General features: G+C 30.4%; 3 protein-coding genes across 3 annotated transcripts; all 3 read left to right on the forward strand.

Annotated features, from left to right (window-relative positions):
* Window positions 1-76: 76 nt before the first annotated feature.
* Window positions 77-5,008, forward strand: LOC128393428 (glutamate receptor ionotropic, kainate 2-like). The gene is given in 12 exon segments (XM_053353613.1): window positions 77-1,066; window positions 1,246-1,401; window positions 1,485-1,736; window positions 1,860-2,038; window positions 2,113-2,166; window positions 2,259-2,426; window positions 2,500-2,652; window positions 2,714-2,818; window positions 2,920-2,946; window positions 2,948-3,603; window positions 3,700-4,411; window positions 4,521-5,008. Coding segments are annotated over 12 exon segments (2,742 nt in total). The 5' UTR covers window positions 77-945; the 3' UTR covers window positions 4,680-5,008.
* Window positions 5,009-5,436: 428 nt separating this feature from the next.
* Window positions 5,437-8,094, forward strand: LOC128393432 (procathepsin L-like). The gene is made up of 3 exons (XM_053353619.1): window positions 5,437-5,647; window positions 5,707-5,856; window positions 7,126-8,094. Exons 1-3 carry the CDS (start codon window positions 5,534-5,536, stop codon window positions 7,936-7,938), a joined length of 1,077 nt encoding a protein of 358 aa, XP_053209594.1. The 5' UTR covers window positions 5,437-5,533; the 3' UTR covers window positions 7,939-8,094.
* A 5,637-nt stretch (window positions 8,095-13,731) lies between these two features.
* LOC128393168 (uncharacterized protein DDB_G0271670-like) lies at window positions 13,732-15,091 on the forward strand. The gene has a single exon (XM_053353291.1). It carries the CDS (start codon window positions 13,928-13,930, stop codon window positions 14,780-14,782), a length of 855 nt encoding a protein of 284 aa, XP_053209266.1. The 5' UTR covers window positions 13,732-13,927; the 3' UTR covers window positions 14,783-15,091.
* The last annotated feature ends 507 nt before the right edge of the window (window positions 15,092-15,598 follow it).

The following is a 15,598-nucleotide window of genomic DNA, read 5'->3' on the forward strand; positions in this document are numbered from 1 at the left end:
TTACGCGATTTCCTTTCAATCATCAAAAATGCAGATAATTAGTTAATTGTTGTTTTTAAATGATCAACCAAAAGATCATTAAATTGCTGACAGAGGAAAAACTTTGATTTCATCCAAACAATTAACAATCTCATTAAACAGTCTATGATTTTATCCCTCTGATAATTAGAAAATCGTTAATTGTGTCTAACGAAAAAAAAAGTTTTCCAATTAATATTAATTCTCATAAAATATTAATCATTCCAATGATAATATTCAATGTTCAATCAATTTCATCACAATGATTAACTCAATTCCCAATCGGAACAATTAACAATTATAAGGTAAGACAAATAAATCCATTGATTATTATTGAAGAAAAACTTGATTAACAGTTTCGATCATTTTTCTCATCATTTAATCAGTTGAAACAATTACGACTATGAATCAATTTAACTGTTTATCATGAATTCCTTTTAAATTGATCCGATGAAACTGAATCGCCTCAATGAATTTCATGATTTCCATCGTCATGATACTAAACCTTTATCACCAAATGCTGAGCATCTTTTTTTCCTCCTTCATGGTGAATGTTGTTCCTGATTCTGTATCATGAACGCACAATCAGATCGCATCCTGAAAATGTTGAGAAACTCAATCGATAGAATAAGAGAAAAAGAAAGAGAAGAAAAAAAAATAATATTCCAAGAAGAAAATAATTTTTCTTGTGAAGCTAAAGATTCACCTAAAGTTAAGCATCCTCATCTTTTCATCCTCATCCTCATCTTCAAATGTAATTATCACATTTTCTGTTGTTTATTGTTAATTATTATTATTGTTTGTAAATTTTTTCGCCTCAAATCAAATTTTAAATGTTGTGTAGTTACCAAAGAAATTAATTTAATTCAGTTCTGGTTAACAAGTTAACAACTTTCAATATAAATACAGACAAACAAAATATCAACAATGTTAATCTTCAACCATTTACCGTTACCTTGTTATCTAATTAAAATGTTATTGTTATACATTATTGTTATTTCATCAATAGTCCAGCAAATTGTTTCATTTCCCAGTGTAATTAGAATAGGTAAGTGGATAAGCAATTAACTAATTGGTATGAAAAAAAGTACCCAAAAAAAAAGCATATTGTGTATAAGAAACGCCAAGAAAGTAAATTTGATTGACTGAGATTTCATCAGATTATTATGATTCAATTAATGATTATTTTTGTACTAATTTTGTTTATTGTTAATTGTTACAATTTAGGTGGATTATTTAGTGAAGGTGAAGAAGAGCAGGAATTAGTATTCAAATACGCGGTGGATAGGATTAACTCTGATACAACGATATTGCCCCGATCGGCTTTGATGGCTCAGGTTGAACGTTTCGGTTCAGGTGATAGTTTCAGAGCTGATAAGAAAGGTAAATAACGATTGGATAACAATTAAGAATCATCATGTTATTGTTATAATTGTTTTAATCTAATTGTATTTATATGTATATAGTTTGTGGCCTTCTTCACACTGGAGTGGCAGCCATCTTGGGTCCTCTTAGTGGTGTCACCTCAATGCACGTTCAATCAATTTGTGATGCTCTTGAAATACCTCACATTGAAACTCGGTGGGATATTTCATCCCACCGGGAAGAGCTTTCAATTAACCTTTATCCTAAACCAGCCGTTCTGGGTCGAGCCTACATTGACCTGGTCAAATATCTCGGCTGGAAACACTTTTGTGTCGCTTATGAAGATAATGATGGTAAGCACTGACCATTGGTCTTCAAGTTTCTTACATGAATACAAATCTCTCTCTCTCTCTCTCTCTCTCTCTCTCAATTAACTTAATTGGTCTCTTTTTCTCTGATTAATTATATCCAATCAGGATTAGTTCGTCTGCAAGAATTTTTGAAACAAGCTCAAGCTCATGATTGGTCAGTTAAATTTTACAAATTTCGATCAGGTAAACCTTATAGAGAAACATATTGGAAAATTAAAGAAACCAGAGAGACAAATATCGTTCTCGATGTAAAAACTGAGAATATAAATCGAGCTCTTAAACATGTAAGTTAATCACAATTAACTGAATTCTAATTGTGAATAATAACTGTAATTCTTATTGTTAAATTTAATTCCAGGCTCAACAAGTTGGCCTTTTAACTGAGAATCATAATTATCTGGTAACATCTTTGGTAATTGAGAAAAACTTTTCCATTCAACTTAATTGTTTCTGATTGTTATTGTTTGACTATTTATTAATTGTTGCTATTTATTACACTCTCAGGATCTTCATACAGTTGATTTGGAAGATTTTAAATTTAGTAAGACGAAAATTTCATCATTCCGGTTAATTGATACTTCATCAACTGAATTAATCACTTTACTTGATGAATGGAGCTCAATCTCAACCCGTTATGGTAGACGGACAATTAATCCTCCTGAAAGTATAAGAGTAAGAAACTAATGATAATAATAATAATAGTAATTGTTATCGTGAATCTAATCAAATCAATTAATTTAATTAGACGGAAACAGCATTGATTTATGATGCGGTTAAATTAATGGCCACTGCTTTACAAGATCTTGACCAGAGTCAATCAATTGATGTAACTCCAATCTCTTGTGAAAACGGTTTACCTTGGCTTCATGGAAGCTCATTACTTAATTACATGAGACCGGTGAGTTAATTGTTGCAAAGACGATTTCAATGATTTACTAATTCTCCCTCAATTTTGTCAGATCACATTCAGAGGGATAACTGGATTAGTTGCCTTCGATCAACTTGGATTTAGGTCAAGTTTCACTCTCGACGTGATGACCGTTTCTGAGGATGGATTACAAAAGGTAAATTGTTACAAACAATTTGATGAGTTTAATTGTTGACGATTCATTATTTTCTTTTTCGACTCGAAATGACCTGAAAACTATCTGTTTTTTTTACATAGATTGGTATCTGGAATCCTGAAGAAGGCAAAGGAATTAACATTAGCGATGCCTGGAGGACGTTTCTTTTCAACCCACGCTCTTGAAAATAAGACCTTCGTTGTCACTACAATCTTGAATGAACCTTATGCCATGTTGAAAGGTTCGGCACGGGAAAAGTCACAAAATGAACGATATGAAGGTTATGCAATCGACCTGATTGATGAATTGTCCAAAATTTTACACTTCAAGTACATTTTTCGAGAGGTTAAAGATGAAGCTTATGGGACACTCAATGAGACAACCGGTGAATGGAATGGTATGATTGGTGAGCTTATTCGAGGTGAGGCCGATTTGGCCATTGCCGATCTTACGATTACATCGAAACGAGAGGAAGCCGTTGATTTCACCCTTCCTTTCATGAACACTGGTATATCAATTTTGTTTAGAAAACCAACCAAAAAGGTGACCACCCTGTTCTCGTTTCTATCACCCTTTTCAATGGTTGTTTGGGTCTATGTGGTTGGTGCTTATGTTGGTGTTTCGGTGATACTCTTTGTCGTTGGACGATTATCACCCTACGAATGGGATAATCCACACCCTTGTCGGCAAGATGACCAAGTTCTCGAAAACGATTTCAGTCTTTTGAACAGTTTCTGGTTCACAATCGGAAGTCTTATGCAACAAGGTTCCGACTTGGCCCCAAAGTACGCATACAAAGATCACTTGCTTTCGAAAATCTTAATTCCTAATTGTTGTTTCATTGATGATTCTAATTTTCTTCTCAATATTTTCCTCTCCAGGTCAATGTCTACTCGCACCATCGCTGGAATCTGGTACTTCTTCACACTGATCATGATCTCTTCGTACACCGCTAATTTGGCCGCTTTTTTGACCGTTGAAAAAGTTGTCTATCCAATCGAAGACGCTAAAGATTTATCAATGCAAACCGAGATTGAATATGGTTGCGTTAAATCAGGTTCGACCTGTGGTTTCTTTAAGGACTCAAATTTGTCCGTCTACTCGAGGATGTATGAATTCATGATCAGCCATCCTCATGTGTTTGCCTCTTCCGGTGGTAATGGTAAAAAACGAGTTCTCAATGGTAACTATGCTTTCCTAATGGAATCGGCTTCCATTGAATATGCCATTGAACGGGAATGTAATTTAACCCAAATCGGTGGACTATTGGACAATAAAGGTTATGGAATTGCCACTCGACGTAACTCACCCTACTCTCGGCTCCTTTCCCAGGGAATTTTACAACTTCAAGAACGAGGTGTTCTTCATACTCTTAAAGACCGCTGGTGGAAACAAAAACGCGGCGGTGGTGCTTGTGCCGATGACGCTAAAAAGGGTTCATCAAGTGTTACCGAACTAAGTCTTGGTAATGTTGGTGGTGTTTTCGTGGTCCTGGTCGGTGGACTTTCTTTCTCAATTCTTATGGCTGTTTGTGAATTCATGTGGAGAGCGAGGAAAATTGCTCCAGACCGGGTACGAACTCGACTACAAGAAGTACTTTGAAATCTATTTCGATGTTTTATATCTCCAACATTTTTCAACTAATTTCGAATTTGCTCTTCTCTTTCTTTCTATTTTTCTCTTTATCTTTAACTAATTGTAGAAATCAATGTGCGATGAAATGGTTCGTGACCTGAAATTCGCTTTATCGTGCCAAAGTTCAACTAAACCCGCTCGAACCAGTATCCGTTACGCTGGTTATACTGGACCCGATAATCTTGAAAAATCAGCCCCACAAATGCCGGGATTTATAAACTACTAAAAACTGCTATAATCAAAACATTGACGATCCGCAATACTTTTTTTAATCAAATCAAGAACAATTAAGGACAATTAAGAACAGGAAAAATTGGCCTACAGTTGAACGGGAAAATCAAACTCGATGACAAACCAATCAATCGACAGAAACAAAATAAATGCTCAACTCGACAAATTGTTTTCGCTTCTCTCTCTCTCTCTCTCTCTCTCTCTCTCTCTCTCTCTCATTCGCTCCCTTCTCTCGAACGATTCTCTGTAACTCCTTGTCAATATTTTAAACATCAAGTCAACTTTCAACAAAAAGGAAGAATAAAAAACTTCAACAACAAGAAATTAATTTTCGCTCAAATATCAAACACAATTGATATAATAATCTAACAACAATCAAAATAAGGCTAATGAAAAAAGAAGCGATCAAATTTAACTCGAAAACTTAAATTGTCTGTTAGTAACTTGATTGATTTAATTACGTTGTTGGCCATCAGTCAATCTAAGAGTCTAAAACTTGAGAAAATGAATGAATAAGAAAAAAAATTATTCAATCTTCATGATTGTTAATTAATCTCTTTCTCTCTCTCCAATTGATTATCTTAACAACAATTCAAGTTTATTCGTAATCAGCGATGTGATTAGGTGATTTTGTCTACCATGGAAAACGGTGACTAATTAATCAGTTAAATTAACATGGTGACAGCAGAAGATAATCACAATTAAGATCATAACGAGAATCAGTTAATCATTGGAAAAAAAATTTCAAGGAAAAAAGAAACACTTACAATTAACCTTTTCAATTTTTTTTTCTAATTAAAATGATGAGCTAATTAGTGAAGTTAATTAGTTGACAGCAATGAGAGAACTATGTTCCATTTAAATGTGAATTTCCTAGTTAATTGTTTGACAATCGTAACAATTTACAACAATTTATGTTCATCAGTTGAAATTGATTCTAATCGCCAATGGATTAACTATAAGGTAAGAATTAATAATGTTAATTGTTGATTGTGATTTCTAATTAATTCCCACCAAACCAGATTAAATATTCAAAAAGTTATTCCAATGATGAAGATGAAAAAAGGAGACAATTGTTTCTCAACAATTTGGAAACAATTAAGTATCACAATGATAAAGCAGCTCGTGGATTAGAAAGTTATCAATTAACAGTTAATCAATTCACTGATTTGGTAAGTTACACAACAGTTACAAATAATTAAATCTAATTAAATAGAAGCAACAAAAAAAAAGGTCGACAATTAAACAGTTAAAATAATGGTAATTTTTACTATTGATCATTTTAATTGCTTCTCCTGATTCAGTTGATTTGGTTAAATTTTTTTTCTTTTCTTTACTTTTACTATTCAACAATTAACCATTTGTACAGAAACAAACAATCAAGAACAATTTGAGTCTTTCCATTGAGCTGTATGGTAATAATTGAGTGATTTTTTGGTTCTAATTGCGTTAATTTGTTTGTGGACTTTTTTGACCTGAGATTTTCCGACCTTAGATAGAGTAAACCCAACGAGTTCAATTCTGTGATTAGAAATACTCTGATTCAATTCACTTTTTCAGGGTAAACCTTCAAGTGGGCAACCTAATGATTGTAACTCCAGCTAATTGTCATTCATTTGATGATGATGATGATTATTATTATTATTCACTTTCACCAACAATTAGCTTCAAGCTATTATTGTAAAAGTGATATAACTTGTCACTCTTGCGAGGTCAAAGGTGTTGTTGTTGTTGTTGTTGTTGCTGTTGGTGGTAGTTTAGTTGATTGTTGGCCTTTAACATTAACAACAATTTAATAACAAATTAAACTGTATCCACCAGTATGATGATGATTATGATGATTAACCAAATAACATTAAGTAAACAGGAGATATATTAAAAAGGTTAACTTGATAATTCCGGGTTTCTTGATTCAATTAGTTGTCTTCATTAATTGACCTTTCCAAATATCATGATTAACAAATTGTTGTTGTTGTTTTCGTTGTTTTTTCATCAGGATAACCATTATTATCTGGTATCAACTGTTGATAAGATGAGAGATGAAGATGAAACCAAATTAAATCCATTTCAGGTTTTACACTTTCTCTTTTCATGATCATCATCATCATGAAGATAATTATGATTACCTTCATGATGATTGAGAAAGATTATCAAGATGATGATATAAAATTTACCCGCAAGTTATTTGGATTAATAATATTATATACATATTATGTATATCCATTTGATTTTATCGATTCCAATCATTGAAAGTTGACCTAGACAAGAGTTAAATTGATCTTCAAGTAACAGAGTTACAATTAATTGATTCCAACAATTGAATCGTGTGTGTGTGTGTACCCAATTGAAGGTTATCTTTTAGCAATTTTTTTTCTAATTGATTAATTATTGACACATCATCAAGTGAGAGAAAAAAAATGATTATCATTTCATTGAAACAGGAAGACGAGGAAACACCAAATTGTAGTAACGATTTCAATCAATTGACGGAAGGCCAACAATTAAATAGCAGATTGAAAGTAACACAACAATCAGGGTCGATTGTCAATTCTTCAGTAATTGATGACAATCGTGATGATGATGATGATGATGATGATTTGCCAGAGACTGTTGATTGGCGCAATCATGGTTGGATTTCAGATTTGAGACATGTAAAGGCCTGTAATCGCGGTGGTTGGGCTTTTGCGGTGGTCGATGCGATCGAGGGTCAAATGTTCAATTTAACTGGACGTTTAACTCCTCTAAGTGTTGCAGCATTAATTGATTGTTCATTTGGTTCAAATGAGTTACGGGGCTGTCTAAATGGTACCGTTAGGGATGGTTATCGATATTTGATCAATAATCTGGGATTACCTCGAGAAAAGGATTATCCATTTACAGGTTATCGACGAGAGTGTTTCCATTATGGATTATCAATGGTAAATGCAACAATTAAGGGCTATCGAAGGGTTGAACCAACGGAAAAAGCGTTGAAACGAGCTGTGGCCACGGTTGGACCAATTTCCACCATGATGGATGGTGCTGGTAATTTCCGGTTATATTCGTCGGGAATTTTCAATGACCTTGAATGTGGAACTCGAGATTTGTTCCATGGGGTGACCATCGTCGGCTATGGTCGAGATGAAAATAAGGACTACTGGTTGGTGCGGAATAACATTGGTCCAAGTTGGGGTGAATTTGGTTATATCCGAATACAGAGAAACCTGAACAATTTATGTGGACTCGCAACGAATGCCTATTATCCGATCGTTTAATTGTCCAACAAAATCCGAAGGTTAAATATCCGAAAATGATTAAATTGTTGAGGGAAAAATAAAGAAACAATTAATTTGTTATTAGTTATTGAGTTGAGATGAATTAAAAACTATTCCTTAATTGTTATTAATTAAACAATAATCATCACATCACAATCATTGCAAAATTAATTGTCTAATTACAATGAATCAGAAAATTATTTTCACCAATCGGCCTTAGCATTATTAACAATTGAACCAAGATAATTAAGACTTGATGATAATAAATGATTAATAATCATTGATGATTAACTATCATCAAGTAGTTAAACTATTATAATATTGTTGATCAATTGATTTCCGAGTGTAACCCTTTCTCATTTCATGGTTAATTGTGATTACCAATATGCAAACAATTAGATTTTTTTTTCTCAAATAAAAAAGTTAAACAATCAACTGTATCATTATTAGCTCAAGGGCTTAGCAAAAATGTTAACAAACACAATTAGAAGCAATCAAATTGTCAAAATATCATCATCAATATGTTGGTGTTAGAAGTTAATTGTTGGCAATTGTGATTTGATTTATCGTAAGTACGAAACTAACTAAATTTAATAGCAATAAAACGTCAACAATAAAAACTAAATTTAAATTTTTCTTCCTAAATACTTGACATATACTAAATAATATATTTATTTATATACAAATAATCAGTTAGTTAGTTAATAGTAATGAGAATCAATAAAAAAAATTGATTAATTGTTTGGTGTTAGTTTACTTTCAAGACACGAAAAAACAACAACAACAAAACCAATCATCATCAACATGGATTATTATATAACTAATCACACTAATCAACGTGAGTTAATTAATGTACATGTACAGTCGTATCCAATATACATAAATATATTGGAAAATTTAATTTAAGTGTTTAAAAAAACCCAAAAACACAAAGTCAAGGAGCTAATCAAGGTTACAATTAATTAGACTTTACATTGAACAACATTTACTTACATTTTGACGGACAGAAATGATACTATTTAACCACCAGCAATGTTAATCTCAATTGAACCTGATTCAATTGAGTGAGAGAGAGAGAGAGAGAGAGTTAAAGTTTAATTAGATTATGGTGATTGAGCCAAACTGAATTAAGGAATTGGTGATAATCACAATTAATGTATTGAAATGTAAATGTGAAGACAATGTTTTCCCGTTGATCAGATTTTGGAGGTAAAGTGGAAAAGATAAACTTGAAAAACTTCAATTAGAAGGTAACAAATTGGAAAATCCCAATTAATTGGTAAGATAATTTAAAGAAATTAAGAGAAAGTGATTAAGATTTAACTGATTAACTAAAAAAAGAATCAAATTAAATTGGTAACCCTTTCCCTCCATAGACAATCAACGCCATCTCGTGGTTTTTATTGAGAAGAATTTTTTTTTTGAAAATTTTTTTTCCACAACAATTAACTAATTATTCAGAATTTGAAATAACATTTCCTCACAATTAAAAGGGTTAATATATGTAATCTATTTTCTTGATATTGGTATGAAATAACAGGAAATTAATTGATAAATCGTAAATAACAACTGATTAAATGATTTAAAGTTTTAAAGGGGAAAAAATTGATTAGTTGATTGTTAATCAGAGCAAATAATTAGCCTACTTAATCAATATTAGAAATGATAATTAACTTTTTTCAGTCTCAATCTTAAATGATTAAACTATAATGATCATCTAGATTTGATTAATTGTTATTTTTTTCTCATAATTTTCAATAATTTAGTTGATCAAATTGAATAAAAAGTTTTTTTATTAACTTGTAATTTTAATTTGATTCACTAAATTAAACAATTAACAATCAAAGTTGATATTGATATTGATCAGATGAGTTGATTGCAAAACAAAAACTTAAATTATATTATTCAAATTATGCTGATGATTAAGTGAAACAATTTGTTAATCATTCATTTAATTTAATCAACTCCTTGATTCAGGACATTTGATTAGTTATTAAGGATTAGATTTTTTTTTGTTTTTTCTTTGATTGTAATTAAATGTTCATAATCAGTTGATCCATCTGATAATTAGCACAATTAAAGTTAATCACAATTTATGTATCAAACACTTTACTGTCAACCAGCCAAAAGTTAATTTAATTGTGCTTATGGCTAATTGTTAATGATTAATTAACCATTTCAATGGCATTGTTGATGTTTAGTCATTTTTGTCCCAAACAATTAAACTTTTTGATTATTTTTGGGATTTTTGATTGTTTGTTGACCTTTAATTTTTTTGTGCTTTAATTGTAACAATTTAGGTAGTAAAAGAGGTGTGATTTAAGATGATTAACTTAATTAGTGTCCTTTTCAATTTTCATTGCCACTATCATAGTCTAACTATAACCTGTTTAATTGTAATTAACTAATAACTTTTTTTTTAATTGTTTCAACTCTTGGTTAATAACTTTAAATGGATTAACTTTCAAGGATTAACTTAATTGTTATAATGGTAAATATTTAAATCTAGTTAATTATGTTACTTTCTTTGCATCTGGTTAATTTAGTCACAATTAAAGTTGAATATTTAATTGTCATAAATGAATTAGTTTTCCAATGATTAAGTTTTGGTTTGGTTTTTTTGTCTACAAACAATCAACTTAAATTGTTGACAATTTATTATGAAAACTACAAATGTGTAACAATTAAATGGTTCACTAATCAATTGAACTTTTTTTCTGCCTTAATTGTTGTAGAAAATGTTTTAATTGTTTAAACTTTTTTTTTAAAAGTTTCGATTTACTCAATTTCTCAATTGACTATCTCAACAATTAAGAAGATGATCTGAATTTTGATTAATCAAATTAATTTAAAGTTTCAACAAGTTTCCTTATTAATTAAATCAATAATATTTTCCAACAATTAACTGATTGGAAAATTTAATTATTATAATAATAAGAAAGTTTGATCAAAACTTTTTTCTTGTTCTTTTCCTTTAATCAACAAATTGATGATTGAGCTAATTAGTGTTTATAGTTAACAATTAAGTGACAGTGATAATAATGTTTGACGGAAAATTGACAAAATTGAATAATCTAAATCAGTTTAATTGTTGCAGTAGAGAAACGTGATTAAAGTCGCCCAAGCAAAAGTCTAACAAACAATTATCAACAATTAAGATCTTTATATGTGTGTGTGTGTATGTGATTAGTGTTTATGATTAAACTGTTAATAAATCAATAAACTAAATATAATATTAATTATAATAATAGATTTGGTTTATTCCAAAGTGTATATATTTAATCATCATCAATTTATCAATTAAAAGATAATCAAGACAATTTAAGATCAATCAAATTCACGTGATCAAATCATTGGCACAATCAAATTGTATTTCACCACGTGAACAACAATTAAACGGCCAGAATCAGATTTAACAGTAGAGATTAATTGTCAACAACAAACGAGAACAATTAACAATATTTACTTTGGACAAATTTAAATCAATCGTAATTTGGTGAGAAATTTAAATGGAAACAATTAAGGGAAAGGAAAATCAATTCAAATGTAACATTTCCTGGCGACAAAGTTCAAGGTGTCAACAATTAACGAAAACGATATTAATAGCAAAGAGAAGATGATTTTGATTAGTTGGAGAGAGAGTGAGGGCAAGGATGATTAAAGAAGATGATTAAACATCTTCTTCCTTATATCGGCACACCTTACATCTTAAATTATACTTGAAAGATCAATCGAAAAGACCTGAAATCGATAACCAGGCCAGAAATTTTTTTCGAAACGTGACCTTAGTTAAGTTTTTAAGTTCTAATTTACGATTTACCTAAATTTCTATTAACTTTCACTTTCGATTTTTCTTAATTTTTTTTTTCTCTCTCTCTCTCTTTATCATAAGACGAAAAATTTAATCTTCAAATCTCTCTTTCTTTTCTTTCTCTCATCATTATCATCATCTTCCCGTTAGCACTTTTTACTTTGATCTGTTTTTTCCCTTTCTAAATGTTCACATTTGACCTGAATACGAGTTTGATGATGATAATGATGAAGATCAAGAATGATGAAAATTGAGACTGATGATCAAGTGCAAAGTTAATTGCAATTAAGTTAATTTACTTTTACTTTCACGTTGGAAGGTTCCATTGATAACATACAATACAATCAATTGATTTATTGAAACTAATCAGGAATTGACCTTGAAGAAGAAGAAGAAGAAAAAAACTTTTCTCGAATTTGTAAAAAAAAGAGAAAGTTTTTTTTCTCTCTCTTCAAGATTTCAGATAAAATGATCATAATTAATAGTAAATTGTTGCTTTTGTTACAAAATTACTATTAATTAATGGAATCAAATTTGTTAACAAGTTTACAAGGGGCTTTTGATTGAGGTTCGTATGTGTTGAGGTTATTACCTTTTCTTTTTGTTTGCAAACTAATCCTGGGTGTTAATTGTTTCAAATCTGAAAATAAAGAGAAAGATAAATTAATTGATTGGATTGTATAAGTAAAAAACGAAAACGAAAACGAAAAGGTAAACCGAAAATCTAATACTAATCATGATTAAGTTGATTGCGATGATGATTAAGAAAATGTTGATGATATAAAATAACAGAAAAGGGGATAGTAAGGAAACTAATGGAAGACTGAAAATTAAATCAGGAAAAACCATGATTAAAGTGACCTTCTAATTACGATTAATTGAAGAAAATTTTTTACTTTTTAAGAGTTACCTTTTAATAGACTTGATTTGAAAGTTAACTAACTGATTATATACTAATCATAATTATTAACAGATTATAAACATACACATACATATATAATATATAAATAAATAAATAAATATATATTATTATATGTAATCAAGTAATATAACTTTGAAGAGAAAAAAAAATTAAGGTCACTTTGTGTGGTTCATGGTCAGTGATTAACATAATAATCATTAACTAATCATCATTTAAAGGTGTAAATCCAATTGAATCCAAATTGTTGACAAGAGAAGCAAAAAAAAACGAGAGAGAGAGAGAGAAAAAAAAAGCAAATCCAATGTCTGTGTAATTTCCAATGACAAAATTAACCATATCTAAGGAAAATGAAGAGAAGAAAACTAATTAATCTAGTTTAATAATCACAATTTACCTTCAACAATCAACCCTGTTTGATTATATAGATAAGTGTTTGTGTGATAATCCCAATGTTTGTAACCTTTTTGCTTACAAATTCAAGGATTGAAAAAGGAAGCCCAATCAACAGAAAATCCATGAGAAAAGGTTAATCAACATCATGTCCTTACCATGGACAATATAACCATGACAATCAATGGCAACAATTAGTCAACGATTAGTATCCAACAAGTAATCCAATCCATGGTAATCACATGAAAGTAAAAGAAAAAGAGGAAAAATATTAAAACACTGAGAGAGAGAGAGAGAGAAGGTTAAATATTTTCCGATTATTTTACATTGGAAATGAAGAAACAAAACAAAACAAAAAACAAGTAATCATTAAAATCCAAAGTTAATTTAATAACTGGAAGAGAAAAAGAAACAGATTCAAATTCTGTTCAATGTAATCTCCTTGAAACAATTAAAACAAATTATTTATCATCAAGTTAATACAAACCTTTGGGGAAAGGGACAGTCAATGATATTAATCAATGAAATTATTATTATATAAACAGAAGAAGAGAAAAGAGAAGAGAATGTTTTTTTTATTCTCTTTAGAACATTTTTAAAAAAGAAAAAACTCACTGCGCATGCGCGGGAGAAAAAAAAAATTCGGTTTATAAAAACAAAATGTTTCCCTCTCTCTCCAGTCATTTGCTTCTTGTGATTTAGTTTAACAACAACCGATTTAGCGTTTTTTTTTCTTCAATTTATATACACAAACACACCTTTTAATTTTATATATATTGATAATTTTGTGATTTATACACACACACACACCAACAAACACTCATCAACTATTTACACAACTACACACACATACACAAACCAACATAATGTCATCATCAAGATTAAATGATTTAACCTCTGTGGTCCTTGGATCAAGTAGATCTAGTTTTATACATACAATTTGTAAATTTGTCCGAGATGTTGATGATATGAATGATACTGTTCTGGTTCCCTCCATGTTGACTGATTTAAATAAGTGTTCATCACCTAAAGCTACTTCCTCTTCCTCTTCACCTGACCTGTCCGACTGTTTTGACCTTCAAACTCTACACCAATTGTTAAATCGTTTAAAAGATGAATTAACAATAGCTCGATTTGATGATGATAATTCAAACTCTTCTTCTTCTTCTTCTTCTGCCAATATTTTATCTTCTGCCATTAATTGTAATTCTCCAACAACTATCACCACCACCAACAACATGATAACCAACAGCATTACTACAATTTCACCTTCTTCAATTCTAACAACTCCTTCATCTTCTTCTACAACTAATAATGTTAATAATTCTAATCAGATAGCCTCATCATCTTCATCATCATCTTGCTCCTTAAGGATAGCTGAAGGTGATCTTACCGGGTTAAGTAAAAAGTTACACTCATGTAAATGTTCAGGCTCATCGGATGATGGTTTCTCTTCACTTAACAGTTTCAGTCGAAATTCTGATGATGAATCAACCTCATCTTCTTCACCTGCTTCTGATTCAGATTCTGAATGCTGTTCATCATCCTCTTCAGCACCAAATCAATCCCGTGAAAATGATGCTTCTTCAGTCGCCGAATCTTCACCTGAATACATTGTTAATCTACTTAAACTTCACATCCAAGGAATTCAATCTATTTTAACTCGTTTCTCCAAATACGCTGATCATGTATCAGATTCATACGTTAATTCACTTGACTAACACACCAACACAACAACTATAACAACAAAATATACTCACATAAATCTCTCTCTCTCTCTCTCTTTCTCTCTTTCTCCTTCTACTTTCTCCACTCACAAACTCCTTTCATATACACACAAACACACACACACACACACACACACACATAATATTTACAATCAACTTTATATATATTATATACTAATTGTGATGCTAACAATCAAATTGTCCATGTTAAAGAAAAAAAAATTAAGCAATTTTTGTATGAACTGTATTAAAAATGTTTCCGAAAATCGTGAAGATTAATCAACTTTACTTTGCAATGTTAAATTTGTTATCTCACATTTTCTTAATTCGGTAAACATTATCACAATACAAATTCATATATTTAGATGCGAATTAATTTTTGTTCAATTTACAACAAATTGGTTATCAACAAATGGAAGAAGAAGACAAATCAGTGAGAATCAATCTCGAATGAAAATTAATTCTAATCATAAAATATTATATTTAAATAGTAAAAAAAACAAAAAATGAACAATCAAACATCAACAATTAACAAGAAAATCAATCGAAAAATATTGTCAAGTGTTGGATAAAAAGAGAGAGAGTGAAACAAAAGAAAAACTTCTCAAGGAAAAACTCTTGTTAATTGTGTTGATCAACAATCGCAATTAAATCAACAATCAACAATCAACAAATTGTAATCGTGCAACAAATCAAATCCCATGTAACACAAACACTGGGAACATAAAAGTTTCAATAGTAACTTGTAAATACGATTTTTTAATGATAATTAAATGGAAGAAAATTTTTCTTTTCTAAAAATATCAACAA

This window comes from Panonychus citri, unplaced genomic scaffold (assembly GCF_014898815.1).
Source record: "Panonychus citri isolate SS breed McGregor unplaced genomic scaffold, ASM1489881v1 Contig00138, whole genome shotgun sequence".
Taxonomy (NCBI): Eukaryota; Metazoa; Arthropoda; class Arachnida; order Trombidiformes; family Tetranychidae; genus Panonychus; species Panonychus citri.

What these genes read in the sequence shown, in the direction of transcription:
- LOC128393432 (XM_053353619.1), top strand. Translation starts at nt 5,534, where the DNA reads ATGTTCCATTTAAATGTGAATTTCCTAGTTAATTGTTTGACAATCGTA. An exon ending in GCCAATGGATTAACTATAAG is followed by an intron (nt 5,648 to 5,706) that starts GTAAGAATTAAT and finishes CCACCAAACCAG; the next exon opens with ATTAAATATTCAAAAAGTTA. An exon ending in TTAATCAATTCACTGATTTG is followed by an intron (nt 5,857 to 7,125) that starts GTAAGTTACACA and finishes TCATTGAAACAG; the next exon opens with GAAGACGAGGAAACACCAAA.
- LOC128393168 (XM_053353291.1), top strand. Translation starts at nt 13,928, where the DNA reads ATGTCATCATCAAGATTAAATGATTTAACCTCTGTGGTCCTTGGATCA.